The sequence below is a fragment of the Marmota flaviventris genome, chromosome 8 (genome assembly GCF_047511675.1).
Source record: "Marmota flaviventris isolate mMarFla1 chromosome 8, mMarFla1.hap1, whole genome shotgun sequence".
Lineage (NCBI taxonomy): Eukaryota > Metazoa > Chordata > Mammalia > Rodentia > Sciuridae > Marmota > Marmota flaviventris.
In genome coordinates, this window is record NC_092505.1 from 55,488,552 (window position 1) to 55,512,723 (window position 24,172).

Sequence of the window (24,172 nt, forward strand, 5' to 3'; positions counted from 1 at the left end):
TCTTATTGTGTCATGAATCCTAACAGAGGACAGAAGATTACTGGATCAGAGACAAAAAGACTCTTTTGTAGCATAGCAAGTGTCATGTATTTTGGGTTTGCCAGGCGTATATTTCAGATGAAACTTGGGTTAGCTAGGAAATGGGTCCCTTAGCTTCCAGCCCCCAGGCCATGGCTGCTAAATGGTTCCTTCCTTTGTCTTCCACACCAGCCAGGAGATATACTGCTTCTTTCCTGCACCCGGATATTGTGGGATATTGTGCAATGACTCAGGCCTCCTAAAAATGCAGGTTCCATCAATTTCCTTGTCCTTATACTTTGCTCGCTGAGGGACCACTCTGGCTGGTGCCTTTGGCTGTGGCAGTGGCTGTGACATTGAGGATTTCTTTCTTATTATAACCAACCATCTGAGTCTTTGATCTGCTTTGAATGTCCAGTACTAAATTCCAGTAAAGTACCTCCCCCGCTTTTTCACCCCCCTTGCTGAGAAGCTGCCTATCTTCTTTATTTGGGTCATCCATGTAGCAGCCAGAAAAGCAACCTTCTCTATTTTTCCATTTCAAAACCCCCCTATTTATGTGTTTTCTGTGACTGGTTTTGTGTTTCAGTGTTAGACTTGAGTTCTGACAGGAAACTGGCCAACTAAACCTAATACATTTACTGTCTGACCTTTTAAGAAAAAATGAGCTCAACCCTGATCTTACCTCTTTGCACAGAAGCCCTTGGATGGGGGCCCAATGGATAAAGAAAGAACTGGTAGCACCTATTCCTTCAGTCTCCAGGGGACCCTTCCTCAAGAAATTCTCATTTGAATATGTGATTGACAGTGGGTATCATGGTAGTGACTTGTTGGATTCTGACTTCTGTCAGTCAGAGTTCTAACAAGAAACAAGATGGCAATATCCAATATAATTTGAGGAGAGTTTCATTACAAAGAAATGAATCAGGTAGTGAAAACCATAAGAGATTGTGCTACCTAGTGCTAGCAACAGCAGCAGAGCTGTCATTAACACTAAGCCTTAAAGAATTAGGAGAGACAAAAGATTACTGGACCCAGAAGGAGACACTATTTATAGAGTAGACTATCTTGAGAAGTGCAGCTAGCTTACAAAACTAGCTTAAGATTACCTCATCAAGAGGGAACAGGAAGAAGCACTCTGACTTCATTCTTCTTCCTTTCTTGGATATGCCAATTGATTGGATTGACTTTTTATCCAATTTGATTTTTATTCTCACAGGTTGGTAAATTAGTCTTATTGTGTCGCAAATCCTGACAGAGGACACAGGTTACTGGATCAGAGACAAAGAACTCTTTTATAGCATAGCAAGCAGTGTATCCATCAGCATATTTGCGTTAGTTCTCCCTAACACCTTATTAGGGGGTAGGGGGTGGTAATGTGATGGAACCAGATACATGCTGCACATGCTTTGGGTTAGGATAGCAGCTAAGGAACACTGAGCTTGAGAAATCTGTCACTATGATAATAAACAGTAAGCAGATATGTCCAGAGGGATACATTACCTCATCTTCAAGTTTGCTGACTACAAATACAACCCTGAGAATTGGCCCAGGTAAAGAGCTTAAGTCAAAAAACCTTGCTTTCTCAGCATACACAGGAAGATGTGTAGGAGCAAGAGAGACCCATGAAGAATTGTCTCTTAACAGTGTAATCCATATAGATCAGCATCCCTGGAAGAGCAGGATGGAGACCAGTAGAGGATGGATTTGGAGTGGCAGATGAATGAAAACTGACATTTTGGGCTCCTAGCATTAAATTCTTATTTGGATTAGAGTCAAATCAGCAGTTCTAACCTGTGATCAGTACACAATATTCTTATTGTTCTTCCTCCACCATACTTTCTTCATCAGAAGGAAGGACCTACTTCCATAGGACAATCTTCTTTAGGGTTACAGTATTAGAAATTAGGTCTCATTGATTAATTTACTCCTAAATTCAACTCACTAGAAGAGAATTCTCCTTCCCTCTTGTTCTTTAGTTTACTAACCTGTAATGCTATCTAGAAAGGAACATTTTTTGTTTTTTTGGTGTATGTGTGGTAAAGTAGGGGATTTTGCCCTGTTATCTTAATGCTCAGTGATATTCTTCTCTCTTTTTTTTTTTTTAAGAGAGAGAGAGAATTTTAATGTTTATTTTTTTAGTTATTGGCGGACACAACATCTTTGAATGTGGTGCTGAGGATCGAACCCGGGCTGCATGCATGCCAGGCGAGCGCGCCACCGCTTGAGCCACATCTCCAGCCCTGATATTCTTCTCTTTTACCTCTCTTCCCAACTGAGATAATCATAAATAGAATTTTAAGGAATCTATTTCAGCATGTTAACTAGTAGCTATCATTTTAATTTTAACATATTCCATCTTGCTGGGTTTTTTTTTTTTGGTTAACTGTCTTCTGGGGCACAGCTTTCTTATATACTTTCTGTCTGGGACCTACTTGATTTTGAATGTCTGTGGAGTCAAGTAAACCTATTCAATGCATTCTGGTGAAAGGCAGAGAGGCAGTTTGAGAAATGTATTGAGCTTATATGAAGTGCTTCTGACATTTAAATTTTTTTTTTTTTTTTCTCTTGAGAGAGGACCTTGCTGTGTAACCCAGGCTGGCCTTGATCTCAAGATCCTACTGTCTTAGCCTCCCAGTTAGCTAAGACTAAAGGCCTATACCATTGCACCTGTCCAAAAAAGTTTCACTTAAATAAACAACTTTTTAGATTTGATAACTGTTGAATGCTTTCGTGATTATGCTTTTAATAACATACAGATGCTTTTTGACCTATGGTGGTGGTATATTTTCCATAAATCCAGTGTAAATTAAAAATATTATAACTTAAAGAAAAATACCTAGCCTACCAAACATCATAGCTTAGCAACACAATTCATTGAAAAATATGTTTAACCTCATGATTGCATGGCTGCCGGGAGCTATAGCTTTTTGGTGCTGTTGCCTAGCATCACAAGAGAATATGGTACAACCTAGAAAAGATAAACATTCACAATCTGAAGTATGGTTTCTACTGAATGCATCTTGCTTTATAGCATTGTAAGATAAAAAAATAAAATCGTAAATTGAGCCATCATAAGCTGGGGGCCATCTGCTCTCTCTTTGAGAAATAAACCACACAAGCAGAATCTTTTGAGCAGTGATTGCCCTATCAAGGCCAGATGTTCTTTTGTATTTCAAATTATAATAGGTATCCAGTTGCTTTTAACTGCACTAGATGCTCTTTATTTGGGTGGAAGGCTGACTTGCCTGTGCTTATATATCCAAGCAAAGACCACCAGTTGTACAACACCTAGAATTCATGGACTGAAAAGGTTTCATGGACTGAATAAATGAATGCCTCCCTCATGAGTTCTAATCATTAATTAAACATTGTCATCCTGATCTGTTAGGTAAAGTTTTCATGGAAGGTGCTTTGGTGTCATTAAGAAAAGCAAGAACATATACTTCATTTGTGTTTATATAGTAACAAACCTATTTTATTGCTTTGTTTTTAAAATTAAATTGTATAATAATAATTCAAATTTCTTTTATATCCATTTGTGGTTTCTAACTTGTCCTGGATTATTTGCTTTAAGACTTTATACCATATGTACAAATATTCACCATTATCAATAGAGTTTCATACAAACTGAGTTTTTAGAGGAGCAAAATAAGTCATTTTATTAGAGGACTTTGATTTTTAAGAAGTATGTTTGGAGTTAAAATTTTATGTTGGACGATGACATCTGCTGGCAGAGGCATAATATTGTACGTAGCTCAGCTTGATGAGAGCCTGTAAAATGACCCCTTGAAAAGAAGGAATAAGAGCTATTGCATTTCAAAGTTAAAATATTCTAGATAAGAGTACCTTTCCATTTAATTTATTATAAAATTATATTTGTAATAAGAAGTAATACTTGCTTTACAGGGATCTATTAACCAGCGCTTTTTTTTTTTTTTTTTTTTTTGGTAACTCATTTGTTCAGATTGTGAATATAACAATTACTGCTTTTGGTTTTAATCACCTCTTGTTCAGTGGTATATTATCATCAGATAGCAATATTTATGGATAATGAAGTATTTACTTAAGAGTTTGCAGCTATCTGATGTTATAACATTTAATGAATTTTTACTGTATACTGTACATTGATTTAAGAACTAGGCAAGTGTTTACTTCTTACAACAGTCTTAAAATTTTTTTTAGAGTTTTTTAAAAAATCTTTTTTAGTTGTAGATGGACACAATACTTTTTTTGATTGATTTATTGTTATGTGGTGCTGAGGATCGAACCCAGTGCTTCCATGTGCTAGGCAGGCACTCTACCACTGAGCCACAACCCCAGCCCTTAAAATACTTTTTTAATTACCATTTTTCTAATGAGGAAAAGGAAGTCAATAAAAGCTAAGCAATTTGCTCAAGGTTACTCAGTAAGTGAACTTTTGAAATTGATATAGGCACTCATTTGTGTTAGGTTTATACAAGAGAGTAGAATTGTTGTGTCATAGATTATATGTATGTTTGGCTTTGATAGGTACTACCACAGGCTATGTATTTTTCTAAATTTATTTTGTACTCTGATAACCTGTGATCTACCAGAACACTCTCATTTCTGCTAATATTGTTTTGTGAACATTTGTGGAGGGCATTTTATTAGACAGGTAAGTAGAATTCAGATTTTATATCAATCTGTTGAGTAGTACTATATAGAAAACTTGTTTTTTATTTATTAGTTTATTAATACCAGGTTTCTATTTTGTATAATCCCTTGGTCCCTTTCCTGTACTAATCTCCCTCTGATTTTCATGGGATTTCTCCCCCTCTTCCTGTTTCTTTAGTTTCCATGTGAGAGAAAACATATGACCCTTGACCATCTGAGTTTAACTTATTTAATAATTTGACATAATACTATCTAGTTCCATCCATTTTACTGCAAATGACATAATTTCATTTTTCTTTTATGACTGAATAAAACTCCATTGGGTATATATACCACATTTTCTTTATCCATTCATCCATTGATGGACACCTACACTGATTCCATAGTTTGGCTATTATGAATTGCAATGATATAAACATGGGTATGCATGTATCATTGTAGTGTGATGGCTTTAATTCTTTAGGATGAATATTGAGGAGTGATACAGCTGGCTCATGGTTTCATCTCTAGTCCTTGGGGAAACCTTCATACTGATTTCCATAGTGGCTGTACTAATTTACAATCCCACCAACAGTGTAAAAGTGTTCCTTTATTTTCCATATCCTTGTCAGCATTTATTATTATTTGTATTCTTGATGATTACCATTCTGACTGGTGTAAGATGTAATCTCAGTGTAGTTGTTATTTGCATTTTCCTAATTGTTAATGATATTGAACGCATTTTCATGTATTAATCATTTTATTTATTTTTTTATTGAGAAGCATCTATTTAGTTCATTTGCCCATTTATTAATTGGGTTATATGATTTTATTGGTGCAAAAGTTTTTTGAGTTCTTTACATATTCTAGATGTTAATCTTCTGTCAGAAGAGTAGCTAACAAAGATTTTCTCCCATTCTGTAGGTTTTCTCTTCATATTCCTAATTGTTTCCTTTGCTGTGCAGAAGGTTTTGAATTTGATGCCATCCCATTTATTAACCTTTGGCATTATTTCCTGAACTTTAGAGGTCCTATTGAGAAAGTTGTTGGAGTGTTGACCCTGTGTTTTCTTCTAGGAGTTGCATATTTTCTGTTCTAATTCCTAGATCTTTTCATCCATTTTGAGTTAATTTTTGTGCAGGGTTAGAGATAAGGGTGTATTTAATTCTTCTACATAGGGATAACCAGTTTTCCCAGCACCATTTGTTTAAAAGATCTTATGTTTAAAAATACTCCTATGTATGGCACTTTTGTCAAGGATCAGATAACTGTTTCTATGTAGTTTTGTCCCTGTGTCTTCTATTGTAACATTGGTCTCTGCATTTGTTTTAATGTCAGTACCACACATGTTACTATAGCTCTGCAGTATATTTCAAAGTCAGGTATTGTGATGCCTTCTGCACTGTTTTTTGTTTGTTTGTTTTTGGGGGCGGGGCTTAGAATTGCTTTGGCTATTCTGGGTCTTTTATTCTTCCTATTGAGTTTTAAGACTGTTTTTCTAGTTCAGTGAAGAATGTCATTGGTATTTTGATGGGAATTGCATTGAATATGTATATTCTTTTTGGTAGTATGGCCACTTAATAGTATTATTTCTGCCTGTCCATGAGTATTGAAGGTCTTTCCATTTTCTGAGTTCTTCAATTTCTTTCTTTTTTTTTTTTTTTTAATATTTTTAGTTGTAGATGTACACAATACCTTTATTTTTATATGGTGCTGAGGATTGAACCTAGTGCCTCACATGTGCAAGGCAAGCGCTGTACCACTGAGCTACAGCCCCAGCCCCTTTTTCAATTTCTTTCTTCAGTTTTCTTTATAGAGGTCTTCCACCTCCTCGTTTACATTTATTCCTAGGTATTTTATTTTCTTTGAGGCTATTGTGAATGGAATTGTCTTCCTGATTTCTTTCTCAGATTCATTGTTGATGTATAGAAAACTAATTGATTTTTGTATGTTGATTTTGTAACCTGCTACTTTGCCAAATTTATTAGCTTAACAGTCTTTTAATGGAGGTTTTTGGACCTTCTAAGTATAGGATCACATTACAAACAGTGATAATTTCACTTTTCTTTCCTATTTTTATCCCTTTTATTTCTTTCTCTTGCCTAATTGCTGTTGCTTGAATTTCTAGCACAATATTTTAAATAGGATTGGTTAAGAGTAGACATCCTTGTCTTGTCCCAGATCTTGAAGGAAATACTTTCAGTTTTCCCCCATTTACTATGAATTTGGCTTTGATTTTTTCATATATAGCCTTTATATGTTGAGGTAGGTTCTTTCTATCTCTTTTCTTCAGTGTTTTTATTATAATGGATGCTAAATTTTGTCGAAGGCATTATCTGCATCTATTGAGGTGACTGTGATTTTTGTCTTTCTATTTATGTGTTTGATTACATTTATTGATTTACATGTATTAGACCATCCTTGCATATCTGGAACAAAACCAACTTTGGACCTGGTGTACATTCTTCTCATGTTATTTTATTAAGAATTTTTTATCTAAGTTCTTCAGGGATACTGGGTTGTTGTTTTATTTCTTTGATGTGTCCTTATCTGGTTTTGTTATGAGTGTGATACTGGCTTCCTAGAATGTATTTTTGGTAGTGTTTTATCTTATTGGAATAATTTGAGGAGTATTGACATTAGTTCTTCTTTAAAGGTTTGTTTGGTAGAATTCATCTGAGAATCCATCTGGTCCTGGGGTTTTCTTTGTTGGAAGCTTTTTATTATTGCTTCTATCTCAATACAGGTTATTGGACTGTTTAGGTTTTCCATTTATTTCTTCTTGATTCAGTTTTGTAGATCATATTTGTCTAGAAATGTATCCATTTCTTCTAAGTTTTCCTATTTATTGAAGTGTATGTTTTCAAAATCGTCTCTAATGATCCTCTGTATTTCTGTGATGCCTTTTTAAAAAAATCTCTAATTATATTAAAATGGATTTTCTCTCTTTTCAGTTAATTTTAAGGGCTTATAAATCTCGTTTTTTTCCTCAGAACCAATTCTTCCCTTTCATTGATCCTTTGAATTTTTTTTTTCATTCTCAATTTCATTGATATCAGCTCCGATCTTTATTATTTTCTTCTTTCTAATGGTTTGGAATTAGTTTGTTCTTTTTCAAGGGCCTTGAGATGCATCATTAGGTTGTTTATTTGGGATCTTTCTGATTTTCTTATGTAAGTACTTACTCATAGCTATAAATTTTCGTCTTGGAACTCCCTTCATAGTGTCCTAGAGGTTCTGGTATGTTGTATCACTATTCTTGTTTGAGTCTAAGAATTTTTAAATTTCTCCCTGATTTCATCTATCACCCATTCATCATTGAAAAATATATTGCTCAGGATGCTGCAGTTGTGACTCAGTGTGAGCACTTACCTAGCATGTGTGAGGCACTGAGTTTGATCAGCACCACATTTAAATATAAATAAATAAAATAAAGATATTTAAAAAGGGATTGGAGATATGGCTCAGTGATTAAGTGTCCCTAGTACCAAAAAAGAAGAAAAAAAAAAGGAAACTTTAAAAAAAAAGTATATTGTTCAATTTCCATGTTTTCAATCTCCATGTGTTTATATAACTTCTGTAGGGTCTTTTCATGTTGGTTTCTAATTTCATTCCATTTTGATCTGATAAGATAACAAGGAATTAATATCTTTTTTTTTTTTTGCATTTGCTAAGTGTTGTTTTTGGCGTATTATTTCACTCTTACTGATTGATCTCAAAACTCCTAATTTTTTAATGTGTTAAAGCATCAGGATTATTATATTCTGTCTTTTTTATTCCCTTTTCCCCTGAGACTATAGACTGGACTAGGAACTAAGTGAAGGATTTTAGAATACAATACCCTTAAGACAGATATTGTAATTGAAGGAGAGGTTTTACAAAGAGCATTTAGTGGGGACTATTAAAGAATTAGCATAAATTTTTGACTGGAAAAAGCTTAATTCACCACTTTCAAAAATAATTCAGGTGTTTTTCTTTAGGGAATAATAGTGTTAAAGCCCTTCTGTAAAATGTGTGATGAATTGAACTACTTTTGAAAGTCCTTTTTTCCCCTAAGATGTTAATGGTAAATGTTTTTGAGGAATCATATTACAAGAACTTTTTTCCTTTTTCCATTAGTATCTTCAGATAATAAAAAGCAGATACTTAATGAAGCTTCTGCTGGAAGTGAAAGAGACACATCAAGCATAGCACAAGATTGGTCATTACAAGATCATTATAGAATGTATTCACCAATAATATACCAAGCCCTCTGTGAGCATGTGCAGACTCAGATGTCAATGATGAGTAACTTGGCTTCGAAGAATTGTTCTAATGGAATTCCTGCTACACCTTGCCATACTGAGTCTGGTTCTGGTTAGTATGAATGATGTTTTTAAAATACTGGATGTAAACTGTGATTAAATTGTTTCGTTATTATATAAGCAATGCGATATGTGAATGACTTTTCCCTCCTCTTACTTTTTAGAATATCAGGCAACATCACGTTCTGGTTATGGCTGTTCTACCTCTACCCCAGCCTGGTCACCTCAGCGGCTGCCCTGCCCTCCAGTGGTTCATTCTGTGTGTACAGTTTTTATATTACACAAGTGATAGTTTGCTTATAGAAATTGGCATCTTAGGAGTGAATATTGAATTTTATTAATTCTTAATGTGCTAGTATGTAAAAAACAATTATTTTTTCAAGTTATTTTTTTATTAGAAAAGTTTGACCTCTTTTTTTAGAACAATAGCAAGAATGAGGGGAAGAAATCAGTAGAAAAAAGAAATCAACCATACCCATCAACCAAGCACAGCTGCACTCTGATATAGTACTTTTGAGTCATTTAATTATCTTTGTAGGTTTTGTTTTCTGTTTATTTGTTAAGCTTGCTTTCTTTTTAAAATAAGAGTTATAATTAAATTTATAGCTTTAAATATGCTTTTCATTTATTACAAGCATGTTTATATCTTTTCTGAATAAGTAGTTAATGCTGTATTTTGTGGATATACTATAGTTCAACTACATATGTATTTAAGTAACAGCCAATTTTTTTCTGTAATATTTCTGTGAGTATATTTATGCAAAGGCTTTTTGTATGTTTGTGCTTCTTTTCTTTTTTTTTAAATTTTTTTTTTTTTTTTTAGTTGTAGATGGGCACAATACCTTCTTTTTATTTTTATGTGGTGCCAGGGATCAAACCCAGTACCTTACGCATGCTAGGCAAGCGCTCTACCACTGAGCCACAACCCTGGCCCCTTGAGCTTATTTTCTTACAATGCAATTTCCCAATTTGCAAATGTTTGTTTTGATCCGAAAGTGGACAAATTTTTGCTGCCTCTAAAGTATGTAAACAATCTATTTTAGTCATAACCTTATAATGTTCTCATATTGCAAACTAGAATCTTTATAGTAAACTGGAGAAATCCAGCTTGCTTTTAAGCTGAAAATAACAGAAAGTTAGTTTCTAATATTTGAAAGCTATTTTCTAATATTTTTCATTTGAGTTTGTTATAATTAATCCCTCCACTAAGTGAATGCTCACAGTTTTGATGGCTTTTTTTTTTTCCCTTGCTTCAGGAAGTTCAAACTGATGATGATAACCATTCGGCATCACAAAGTAAAATAATCTCTGTGAACTATTCTGATGGCCCAAGGAATTCATTTAATATCAGTCCTGGAGTTCCATGTGGCTTGCCCCAAACTGACAAAGCGGCTATTCCAACATTTCAGCAGCCAAGTCTTGCTAATTGGATTCTGACACAACAAGGAGTTCCTAAGGAAGCAGACCTACTAAAGTGTTTTCAAACACATATGTCTCTGTTTCAATCTCATGAAAAAGAAACTCTTCCGGACAGTCAGACACACCGAAGCTCCACTCAATCACAGCTAGCTTTCTTGGCCACTAATGAAGAAAGATGTGCCAGAGAACAAATTGGAGAGGCCACAAATGAAGGAAAGTATTTAAACATACATGTGCAAGATACAAAAACAGTCAAGGATGTACAGAAGGCAAAAAATGTGAACCAGACTGCTGACAAAGTTAGAACTATAAAATATTTGTTGAGAGAACTCAAGGCTCTGGTAGCAGAACAAGGTAGATGAGTACTTTCTTCATACTACATACTTATTACCATTCCTATTTTGTATAGTATGGTATTGTGCTAAATAGCTGTGTCATATTGTCTAGCTATGATTCAAATTTAGAATAATTTCCCTGAAGTTTGTGGTGTTTTTCATGGAACTATGTCTTGAACTAATAAGGAAATTTCTGTGGTATTCTTATTTTTTTAGGTTTTGATCTCTTCTTTCCTATGAATTTGAAACATGTTGGGAAATAGTAAGCATTCAAAGTTTTGCTTGCAAGTGTGTATTCATTCCATTTGATCCAAATGGATCCTGAAAAGATTCAGTTAAAGAGAATTTGTAGAGATAAAATTAGAGTGGTTAGAAGACCCCTTAAAATGATTAACTCTATGAAGTAGATTGCTTAATTTTCCTATTTAAAAAAGACACAGAGATTTCCTTCCCATTATTTCTTTAATAACTATTATATTGTTCATCAAATTGCACTTTGAGAAGTAACCCAAACCTCTTTTCAGTTTGGTTTTAGGATTTTTCTCTTAAAAATAATGTCTTTGAGCCAGGGTGTATTTAATTGAGAGAGAGAGATATATATATAACCCTGCCCGCCCCCCCCCCTCCAAAGTAAGGCTTTGCTTTGAATGAGTTACAAATTTGTCATCATGAAAAACATGGTAATTGATTATGGAAGTAATGACTGAATATATAACATTTGCAGACAGACATACTCATAATCATAAAATACTGCAGGAACAGCCACATATTTAGCAAATTAAAATTGCTGTGTTTTCAGACGATCAAATTATTACTCTTCTCCTAACCAAATACTTAATCATAATAATGATAGTAATAATGATGTTACTTATCACTCTTTTATACTTACTTTGTGCCTTGTGCTATATTTTTCATGAATCACTTCATTTAATCTTCACAGCAACCCTGTGAAGTTCCATCATTTCCCCATTTTACAGATGAGTATATTGAGGCTTGGAGAACAGCATTTCATTTAATCTTCTGAACTACCCAGTGAGGTATTGTTATTACTTCCATTTAATCATGAAGAGACCCAGGCTTCAAGAGTTAGTAATTTAGATGCTGGTCAAAGGATACAAAATTTCAGATAGGAGGAATAAGTTCAAGAGATCTATTGTACAACATGGTGAATATAATTAATAAAAATGTATTGCATTCATTAAAATTGCCAAGAGAATGCTAGTGTTCTCATTACAAAAAATAAGTATATGAAGTAAAGCTACCCATTCCACGATGTATACATATTTTAAAACATGTTGTATGTGATAAATATATGCTTATTGGTCAATTTAAATGCATTAATCTTTTTAAAAGATTAATTTAGTTTTTAAAAAAGAGTCAAGTGATTTGACTAAGGCTATAATCTAGGAAGGGATAAGGCCCCAGTCTGTCCCTTGAAAATTCATAAGCAAACACAGTCAGTCTACAGTGACTATAGAAGATGGCTCAGTGATTGGGTATAGTTGTTTACTGTGTACATGTATTTTTCATTAGGATGTTAAAATGTTTGTGGAGTTGAATAAGTTTTTGTAATTTGAATATACTTTCAACCTATTGAATGTTTTGATATTGGTTAATAGGTAATTTTAAATATTCCCAGTCCACAGAAAATTTGAGAATTAAGAAACAAAAATAAAAAGGACAAAAAAGCTAATGTACCTGTATCTGTTTGCTACTTCTTAAAATATTTACTATGCACAATTAATAACCAAAATGTTAGAATTGTGGCTGGCTGTATTAAATCTATTTTATAGAATAAATCAAATAACGAAACTTAGCAAGCCATCCCTCAGTATTTGCAAAATGAGTCACGTAAAATAAATTAATTTTTATAACAGGATCAGTTAATTTTTATAACATGAATTTTTCATGTTTGTACTGTATTCAATTTTAGGAAACCCTATAGCACTCAGAAGTCCACTATAGACCTTTGATAAGTGTGAATTAGGAGATATGTGTAAACTACTGTCCTCCTTGACTCAAATGAAAAAATATAAGCTATTGATTTAAGATTAACCTTTAATTTACTAGATTTAATTTCTTTAGAATTTTTCTAAGTAAGCAGGAAAGAGGAAAATGGGATTTGTATATAAATTCATAAATAATTGAATTAAAATGTATTTATAGCCAAGTATGAACATACCTATAAAGATTTTCTTTTATAGTTATATGTACCAATGGGCTTGTCCAAAATCAGTTTAAAATATTGATTTTACTCATTTCTTTTGTCTCTTATAGAGGATTCAGAAATTCAGAGATTGATAACAGAAGTAGAAGCATGTATATGTGGGCTTCCAGCAGTAAGTGGAAACAGAAATATTCAAGTTGAAATAGCACTGGCTATGCAGCCATTGAGAAGTGAAAATGCTCAGTTACGAAGGTAATTGCTCTTCGAATATTTTTGTGTGTAAGTAAAGATGTCCCATAGTTAGAATGAAGGTGCCCAATGGAAAAATCTAGGACTTCATAAGAAAAATTGATTTGCTGTCTTACTGTATTCCACTTTTTTCCAAAGATTTCTAGGATTTTCTAACTAACTTTTCCATTACTTCTGCCTACTAATACCTATTTTCTTCCACCTTTTTTAAACCTCTGTCACCTGGTTTAGTGTATAGACAAGATAATTCTACTGTAACATATGTCTAAATCTCAGAGGCATAGTACAGAAATGTTTAGTTCTCCCTCACTGCAAGACATCGTGGGTCACTGGAGATCTTTTTCATCTTTTGACTCAGGATCTAGGTTCCTTTTACCTCATGAAACCACAGTGTCAGTGTGTGTTTTCTAGGAAAAAGAGAATATGGATATAGCCATGGGGCATTCTTATATGCCATGGACCACTTAATATTTTGTAGGCTAAAACAAGGTACATGGCTCTTCCTAACATAATGTTCGAGGCACATAATTTTTCCAGACTTCCATATTTCTAGAAAGGAAAGTAGAACCTGATATGAGTAAGTATGTAACCCTATCACATTTGAACATAGGGGAAAAAATTCATTTAAATTCTTGGATTTATTTTTATTTTTGGCCATCTTAACATTTTGGAATAATTGTTTAAGAAAGATGTAAATCAGGGATCTTATCTCAAAATGTAGAAGAAATCACCCACATATTAATAATATCCTAACTTTGAATCTTTTGGTGATGACCAACAGGGCCAATACTCCAGTGTCTATTAATATACTTCACAGAGAATTAGAGTACATTTACTTCCAGGTGCTTCCGCAACACTACAATGTGAATGTGTCCTGAGTGTTACAGTTGCAGGAGCTTTAATCATTGTATAAGATGGGATTTTAGGGACCTGCACAGATTTTTTTAAGAAACTGGAAAGCAAAAAAAAATAGGATTTTTGGTTGGAGAATAGCTTAATTTTATTGATTGGATTCTAAACAGGCGAGATACCTAGTGAGATTTACTTTCTTAGTGTTACTTTTCTAGAAATCTTGTGTGTGTGTATGTAAAATATCTGATACTTGATAGACTCGCCAAGTTTAAATTCTGTCATCAGTCCTGACATAAGGGATTCTATAACAATGTTAATTTTTCAAAACCAAGACTAAATAATAATGGTAATGAACAGCAGCTACATTTAGGTCAGGCTATTGTCTTTTTTAAAAATTTTTTTTACTTTTAGTTATACATGGACACAATATTTTTATGTGGTGCTGAGGATTGAACTCGTGCCTCACATGTACGAGGCAAGCGCTCTGTCAATGAACCACAACCGCAGCCTGAGGCTATTGTCCTTTATATGTGTCATCTCTAAATCTTCACAGTGTTCTATGAGTAGATATTGCTATTCTCATTTATACATGGGGAAATCAAAGCAAACGGTATGTAATTTGCTCAAGATCAAATAGCTAAGAAATGTTGAATTCTTGTTGGAATCAAGACTCAAATCCAAGGCAATTAGGTTTTAGAGAGAAGAATTCTAACTTATTGACTTATATATTGCCTCCACTAGGAAATAGAGATTCATTTACCTATCACTATTTAGGTGTATTATTTGAAACGAAAGAGTCATACTATAAGCCAGTCAAAATAAACATGCATATTATTTAAAGCAATGATTATCAAAGGATTGTTTTCTTAAGCATACTGTAAGTTAATCTCAGAATATTATGTATTTTAACATTGTCACCATGGAAATATCAGTGATTCTTATTTATTTTTGTTCCTTAGAGCATTTTATAAATCTACTATTTTGCTAATTTATAAGCTACTCAAGGAAATGAGGCTTATTATTTTATTGGCTGCCAATTATTTTTAATTTTTTAAAAAAGATATTAAGCTAATTGATGACTAATCTAATTCTTTAGACTTGGTACTAGAGCTTTTTAGGCCTTCTTTCCTTAAAGGGCAATGACTATATAGAAAGTTCTTGTCACTGTTGTTCACTTGACCTTTTCAAAGATAAAATTACTGAAAAATGAAGAATTGGTCAGATATGTAATTTGCTCCTTTTAGCGGGATGAGGTTTCAAGTAGTAATGTAGGGATTTTTGTGCTGCTTCATAATCTTTATTTGGAATCATTCATAATTACAAATAAAACTAGAATGTATAAGCTCATTCAGAAATGATTTTCAATCAAAAAAAAATTTTATGTTTAGACATTGGGAAACAACATGTTTTTTTGTAGACCGAAGTGACTCCCCCATCCCAGAACTTTCGCAAAGTTTATTGACATCTTGTGGTTTAAAAAAAAAAAAAAACAAAACATTGTTTCTATGGAATCTTGGCATTTTGAATTGGACAGTTTTTATGTGAGACATGGAACAGTTGTCCAGTTTTTAGCTTTCCTGGTCCCCACCCATAAAATGTCTGTAGAGCCCCTTTTATTTTGACCGCTAAAACCCTGGAACATTCCCAAATATCTTGGGTGGGAGCTGGAGGTAGGATATTACTTATTATTAAGTACTGTCACACTAGGAAAGCCTTAATATTTATAAGGCAACTTAGATTTTAAGACCACTTCCTGAATGTAAACTCAAATAGAAGACCACCAGTAGGCTCACACAGAACAAAAAAATGATGGGTGGCATTAAGATTTTCTTGTCTTTATAATTTGACAGATGGTAACATAATTCCTCCAGATGGGAGCTAGTAGAAGAAGAATAGATTTGTTTAATTTTTTTTTAAATTTCACTTTATTTTTTTATTTAGAAGAGGTAATGGGAGAGCCCATGAGTTAAGATTTAGACTATACTAAATGTGTCATTTAGACCATCTGGAGATTTGTGTAAGTCTGGAGCACAGTAACAAGATCTAGAATTGAAATGTAGACTTAGAAGTAATTCACTGAACACATTTTTATTGAGCTTTTACTATGGATCTAGCACTTTTATAGATACTGGAGACAACTGTAATAATAGCATGTAATTTGTTATCAACATATAAATGGTAAATTCACCAAAAAGGTATAGAATGACAACACAGCAAAGAATGAATTGCTGGGTGATAATAGCTTAGACTGGAAGACCAGAGCAAGAGAAACCTGTGAAAGAGGCCTGAGAAGGAGCAACAAGGGAAATAGTGGGAAAGCTAAGAGAGTAATGTCATAAAAGCCAGGAAAAGATAAAAAATTATAGGAGAGATCCGTATATAACATTCAAAATAAACTACTAGAATAAATGATAAAAGAAAACCTTAGTTACTTTGAGTTGGGAAAGATTTTTTAAAACAGAGAAAGGAAAAAGTGCATACATTGGACTTCACTAAAATTAAAACTTTTTCTCTTCAAAAGGTACTTTTAAAAATGAAGAGGCAAGCAACAAATTGAGAGAAAGTATTTGTAAAACACTTAACAAAGAACTTGTATCTAGAAGTATAAGAACTATCAGAACTCGATAATAAAACTATCAGTTTTTAAATATCTGGTTTAAAAATGGGTAAAATATTTGAACAGACACTACACCAAAGAAGATGTATGAATATCAAATAAGAACATGAAAAGATGCAGGAGGATCGAGAGTTCAAAGTCAGCCTCAGCAAGGGCAAAGCACGAAGCAACTCAGTGAGACCCTGTCTCTAAATAAAATACAAAATAGAGCTAGAAATGTGGCTTAAGTGATTGAGTACCCCTGAGTTCAATCCCTGCTACCTGCCCTCCTCCCAAAAAAAGATGATTATCATCATTAATCACTAGGAAAATGCAAATTAAAACCATGATGAGATACCAGGCACACCCATTGGGATGACAAAAATTCAGAACATCATACTAGGTGTTAGTGAGCTTGTGGAAGAACTGGAACTTTCACGTTGTATGTAGGAAAGTAAATGGTATTTTTTTCCCAACTACTTTGGAAAACAATTTGGCAGTTTCTTGGAAATTAAAATATACCTACCATTTGATCCAACAATTCCATCCCTAAATGTTTCTCAAGATAAGTGAAAGTTATCCTTACAAACTTGTTCATGAATATTCAGAGGAAACAACCCCAGTGTCTATCAACAGGTGAATGGATAAACAGATGGTGGTATGTCCATACAATAGAATACTACTCAACAGTAAAAAGGAAGGAATTGTTGATACATGGAACAGAACGGTTGAATCTCAAAATCATCATGCTGAGTAAATAAGCCAGGTATAAGAATATACATTGTATGTTGATTCCATATATATGAAATTCTGGAAAATGCAAAATTAATCTATAAATCTTGTCTAGAAAGGGGAGGTTATGAAAAAGGACATGAGAAAACTTGAGGGTGGTGAATATTTTAATTGTGATGGTTTCATCACATATGTCAAAATGTATAAAATTTTATACTCTGGCAGTTTATCAGAGGTCAGTTTTATATCAATAAACCTATGTAAAAATGAGTAAATTGAAAAAATTTGCCTAAATATCAGCAGTTTTTCCTTTTCTTTGTTAAAATCAAGTGTATTTAATTTAACACATAATGTTTTGCAATAGCATTTTTAGAAGATTATTTTGGGTTATTTTTTCATATATCACTTTTTATAGAAAAATTACTTTTTAAAAGTCTAACCCTGAAAGCAGGGAAGAAGAGAGTAGCTGGTGATGTAGCAGTTAAGCTGGCTGAAGTGTTTTCACTTCCAGTGTGGAAGGAGTTGCATTGTGCTTGTATCTCAAGCATAGCAATGGGCCAAGTGGGAGAAGCTGCAGACACAGAACTAAAGGGAAGAGGATAGAAACAGGGTCCTTGAGAGTCTAAAAGGAGATGGCATTTTGGTGCAGGTGAGACTTCTCTTTATCTGAGACCAGAGGGAAGAACTGAGGGTTAATATGCATGCAGATAAAGTCAGTCTCAAACCATATTATTTTTGTGAAAATAGGAAAGTATCCTGTTGAGAGAAGGAGGGTAAGGATGAAAGGTTTGTAATGAATGACGAATTGACTGTGTTTGGGAAAAGAAGAATATGACCAGGTACATACAAAAAGATTGTCAACAAAGCTTCTCTTACACACTTGGTGTGTAAGAGGGCCTCGGCACTTGCTGATTTTCTGAAAGATACTGAAAGGAGCATTCTGTATGTTCTGGGTCACCAGTCTATGTTGCCTTTTCTAGTTCTATACTCTTTGTTATAAAGGGAAAATCTTTTTAGAAAATCAGAATTCAGTTGTTTTACACTTTGTGGTTTTTCACTGTATCATTAATGTGTTTGGGATATCTTTCCATATCAGTGTATATGGATATCTTCTTATTCTTAATGCCTGTGCATTAATATTTCACTCTATGTATATACCATAATTATATACATTGTGTTTCCAACTTGTCATTATTAAATAATGCATATTTCTTTATATATACAAGGTTTTAGATGCTTTTGCACATGTACAGCTATTTCTGAGGACAGATAACCTAGAAGTAGAATTATTTTGTCAAAGATTATGAACATTTTACATTTTGTTGAATATTGCCAAATTGTTATCTAAAGTGACTCATCATTTGAGATAATTAATTTCCCTATACTGTCACCAACAAAGTGTTATTTCTTTTTATTTCTGTCAATCCTATGATCAAAATATATTTCCTTGTTTTAAATTTGCAGATTGAGCAGTTTTCAAGTATCTATAGACCATTTCTATTTTTTATGTGAATGGCCTATTCTGTCCTTTGTCACATTTTACTAGGTTGACTTCTATATTTGTAGAAGCTCTTTAAATGTTGTGTACCCTTTCCCCATCATATATATGGTAGGAATTTTTTTCCAAGCCTTCAATTCTAGAATAAGCTTCAAATTTTGATGTACTTAAATCCTGTATTCTTTTCCTTGATGGTTGCTGGATTTTGAATCTTGCTAAGGAATGCCTTTCTCACTTAAAGATTATTTAGATTTCTCTCCTAAAACTCCATTGTTGGGCTTTGTTGTTTGTGTATTTTGTATTTAATACACATGAATGATAATGAGGTAGGGGTACTATCATTTTAGATTCAATAATAAAAATAAATATTTTAATTCAGATATTTTCAAGGTAAGTTATTCTAGGAAGATGCTAGAGATAACTTCTTCTTCTTCTTCTTTTTTTTTTTTTTAAGCAGTGCCTTCTTAGAAGTAAACACTTTTGTATGTTCTTATTGGTGAAAAGTTACATGTTGTGAAGTTCATTTTGGGCAAGGTTGCTATTTATTCACATTCTCATTAAATAGACATTAACTTTTCCATCTAATGAGGAAATTACTAGAAGCATATATTTCTGTTTACCAATTTTGTCAGTGTGTGACAAACATCAAGCAGAAAGTTATCTATTAGTAGTCAGTGGTCTGCAGGTATCTAGTTCATAGTGACTGATCTTTTAAAAAGTAGATGATTGACTACAGTAATGAAGATGCAGAGAAGGAAAGCAGAAAAAGAAAATAGCAATAAAGGATATAAGGGAAAAGAATAGAACAACAAAAAAGAAAAGAAAGAGACAGTAGAAAATGGGGTGGGGGGGAGAGAAAGAAAAATTTAACTTAATATTTTGCAATAGCATGTGTAACACCCATTTTTAGAAGATTATCTTGGGTTATTTTTTCATATATCACTTTTTATAGAATAATTACTTTTTAAAAGTCTAACCCTGAAAACAGGGAAGAAGAGAGTAGCTGGTGATATGGCAGTTAAGCTGGCTGGAATTATCCCAGGCTCCTGGTAGTAGGGTGTTTTTGTTGTTATTTTGCTCAGTATTTGTCTTTTGTTTTGGAGGTGAGATGAACTTCCACTATTCTTTTTTTTTTTTTCTGCCTAGCTTTTCTATTTTTTTAATTTATATATGACAGTAGAATGCATTAGAATTCTTATAACACATAAAAAGCACAATTTTTCATATCTCTGGTTGTATTCAAAGTATATTCACATCAATTCATGTCTTCATACATATATTTTGGATAATAATGATCATCACATTCCACCATCATTTATAACCCCGTGCCCCCTCCCTTCCCCTCCAACCCTCTGCCCTATCTAGAGTTTGTCTATTCCTCCCATGCTCCTGCTCCCTATCCCACTATGAAAATCCATATGCAACAAAATGAAATTAAACCCCTATCTCTCACATGCATAAAACTCAACTCAAAATGGATCAAGGACTTAGGAATAAAAAACCAGAGACCCTGCATCTAATAGAAGAAAAAGTAGGCCCTAATCTCCATCATGTGGGATTAGGCCCCAACTTCCTTAATAAGATTCCTATGGCATAAGAATTAAAATCAAGAATCAATAAATGGGATTGGGGGCTGGAGTTGTAGGGCAGCGGTAGAGCGCTTGCCTTGTATGCATGAGGCACTGGGTTCGATTCCCAGCACTACATATAAATAAGAAAATAAAATAAAGTTCCATCAACAACTAAAAATAAAAAGTAAAACAAATGGGATGGACTCAAACTAAAAGTTTCTTCTCAGCAAAAGAAACAATCTGTGAGGTGAATAGAGAGCCTTCATCTTGGGAGCAAATCTTTACTCCTCACACATCAGATAGAACACTAATCTCAAAAAGCTAAGCACCAAAAAAAACAACCCAATCAATAAATGGGCCAAGGACCTGAACAGACACTTCTCAGAAGATGATATACCATCAATCAACAAATATATGAAAAAAATGTTCATTATCCTATCAATTAGAAAAATGCAAATCAAAACCACTCTAAGATTTCATCTCACTCCAGTCAGAATGGCAGCTATTAGGCATACTAACAACAATAAGTGTTAGCAGGAAAAAGGTACACTCATACAGTGCTGATGGGGACTGAAAATTGGTGCAGTCAATTTGGAAAGCAGTTATGGAGATTTTTGGAAAATTAGGAATGGAACCACCATTTGACCCAGCTATCCCTCTCCTCCATCTATACCCAAAGGCCTTAAAAGCAGCATACTACAGGGACACAGCCACATCAATGTTTCTAGCAGCACAATTCACAATAGCTAAACTGTGGGACCAACCTAGATGCCCTTCAATAAATGAATGGATAAAAAAAATGTGGCATATATACACAATGGAATATTACTCAGCAATAAAAGAGAATAAAATCATGGCATTTGTAGGTAAATGGATGTAGTTAGAGAAGATAATGCTAAGTGAAGTTAGCCAATCCCCAAAAAACAAATGCCAAACTTCCACTTTTCTACTGAGTAGTTTTTGTATATCACTGTTTGGTCTTGTTTGCTTTTGTTTTTTTCTCAATTTTTTGTTGGTGCATTAGTATGCATAATTATAATGTTTACTGTTAAATGGGCTTGGATTCTTAAATTCATAGTTCTTCATTATTTCCTTTCAGACAATTGAGAATTTTGAACCAGCGACTCAGAGAACAAGAAAACACTCAAAAGACATCTGGCCCCATAGAATGCAACCATGAATGTAGGTAAAAGAACTTTAAAACTATTAAAATCTTAGAGGCTCTGGAAATGATTTAAAAAAAAAATAAATTAGTTTGTCCAGTGGATTTTCTTTGTTTCCAATCAACTTAAAAATAGGTATGGTGCTCCATATTAAAACAGAAAATAGTGCAGGAAAATAAAAGATTAGTGTGCTGTCTACATCCCAATAATACACCTCTACTAAAGGTGTATATTGTGCCAAGCACAATAAAATTATATATGTACTTTCAAATTTTTAAAAATTGAGTGTGTGCTTTATGTACTCTTTCAAAGCTTACATTTATTCATTTTATACATAGTGAACATTTTTCCTATAAAAATACATAAATTTTCTTTTTTTTTTCTTTGATAACTTATTTTCTGCTTGTGTGGCTCTACCATAATATATTGAAGATCTTCTGGAAGACATCTGAATACTTCGCCCCTTTTCCTCAAAGCAAACAACAATGCAGTGAAAATTCTTCTTTTTTTTTAATATTTATTTTTTTAGTTGTAGTTGGACACAATGCCTTTATTTTATTTATTTGTTTTTTTTGTGGTGCTGAGGATTGAACCCAGGGCCTTGCACATGCTAGATGAGCGCTCTACTGCTGAGCCACAACCCCAGCCCCTGAAAGATTCTTATCTTTATACAAATATGTGAGCATTTTGCAAGATAGATTTATAATAATAGAACTGATGAGCCAAATAGTATATGCAATCGCAATTTTAACCAATATCACTAAATTATCCTTATGTTGTTTTGAGACAGAGTCTAACTATATTGTTTAGGCTGGTTTTTTAAAGTCCCAAGCTCAAGAGATCGCCCTCCTTAGCCTCCTCAGTAGCTGGGACTACAGGCACAAGCCACCAAATTGTCCTTAGGGGTCACAGGTTAATAGAGAAATAAAAACTAATAGTATTAGAAGAGAAAAAAATGAGACTTATTATTATTATTATTGCCTGCTGTGGTTATATGCTACATTGTTTGTGCTACAAAACCTGCCTCATTTCCTTTCTTGCAGTAGTCAATGAAAAATATTTGTGATTGATGAAGAACTATGCAGTTTAGATTATTTTCATAGGGTATAAATGAAAAGTTGTAGAATCTCTTGCCTAAATATCGAGGGTTTTTTTTTTCATAAATGACAGCAGAATGCATTACAATTCTTATTATACGTATATAGCACAATTTTTCTTCTTTTTTTTTTTAAATTTTTTATTGTTGGCTGTTCAAAACATTACATAGTTCTTGATATATCATATTTCACACTTTGATTCAAGTGGGTTATGAGCTCCCATTTTTACCCCATATACAGATTGCAGAATTACATCAGTTACACATCCATTGATTTACATATTGCCATACTAGTGTCTGTTGTGTTCTGCTGCCTTTCCTATCCTCTACTACCCCCCCTCCCCTCCCCTCCCCTCCCCTCTTCTCTCTGCCCCCTCTACTGACATTCATTTGTCCCCCTTGTATTATTTTTCCCTTTCCCCTCACTTCCTCTTGTATGTACTTTTGTATAACTCTGAGGGTCTCCTTCCATTTCCATGCAATTTCCCTTCTCTCTCCCTTTCCCTCCCACCTCTCATCCCTGTTTAATATTAATCTTCTTCTCATGCTCTTCGACCCTACTCTGTTCTTAGTTACTCTCCTTATATCAAAGAAGACATTTGGCATTTGTGTTTTAGGGATTGGGTAGCTTCACTTAGCATAATCTGCTCTAATGCCATCCATTTCCCTGTAAATTCTATGATTTTGTCATTTTTTAATGCAGAGTAATACTCCATTGTGTATAAATGCCACATTTTTTTTATCCATTCATCTATTGAAGGGCATCTAGGTTGGTTCCACAGTCTTGCTATTGTGAATTGTGCTGCTATGAACATCGATGTAGCAGTGTCCCTGTAGCATGCTCTTTTTAGGTCTTTAGGGAATAGACCGAGAAGGGGAATAGCTGGGTCAAATGGTGGCTCCATTCCCAGCTTTCCAAGAAATCTCCATACTGCTTTCCAAATTGGCTGCACCAATTTGCAGTCCCACCAGCAATGTACAAGTGTACCCTTTTCCCCACATCCTCCCCAGCACTTGTTGTTGTTTGACTTCATAATGGCTGCCAATCTAACTGGAGTGAGATGGTATCTTAGGGTGGTTTTGATTTGCATTTCTCTGACTGCTAGAGATGGTGAGCATTTTTTCATGTACTTGTTGATTGATTGTATGTCCTCCTCTGAGAAGTGTCTGTTCAGGTCCTTGGCCCATTTGTTGATTGGGTTGTTTGTTCTCTTATTGTCTAATTTTTTGAGTTCTTTGTATACTCTGGATATTAGGGCTCTATCTGAAGTGTGAGGAGTAAAGATTTGTTCCCAGGATGTAGGCTCTCTATTTACCTCTCTTATTGTTTCTTTTGCTGAGAAAAAACTTTTTAGTTTGAGTAAGTCCCATTTGTTGATTCTAGTTATTAACTTTTGTGCTATGGGTGTCCTATTGAGGAATTTGGAGCCCGACCCCACAGTATGTAGATCATAGCCAACTTTTTCTTCTATCAGACGGCGTGTCTCTGATTTGATATCAAGCTCCTTGATCCATTTTGAATTAACTTTTGTGCATGGCGAGAGAAAGGGATTCA

The 24,172-nt window shown here is 33.9% G+C and overlaps 1 protein-coding gene across 1 annotated transcript in view; it reads left to right on the plus strand.

The window, feature by feature from the left end:
- Ccdc14 (coiled-coil domain containing 14) overlaps positions 1–24,172 on the plus strand; it is a 60,770-nt gene that overhangs the window by 23,592 nt on the left and 13,006 nt on the right. Inside the window, exons 6-10 of the mRNA XM_027936107.2 lie at positions 8,755–8,991; positions 9,104–9,198; positions 10,196–10,712; positions 12,971–13,112; positions 21,458–21,540. Coding sequence (XP_027791908.2) covers positions 8,755–8,991; positions 9,104–9,198; positions 10,196–10,712; positions 12,971–13,112; positions 21,458–21,540 — 1,074 coding nt within the window. The remainder of the gene's footprint in view (positions 1–8,754; positions 8,992–9,103; positions 9,199–10,195; positions 10,713–12,970; positions 13,113–21,457; positions 21,541–24,172) is intronic.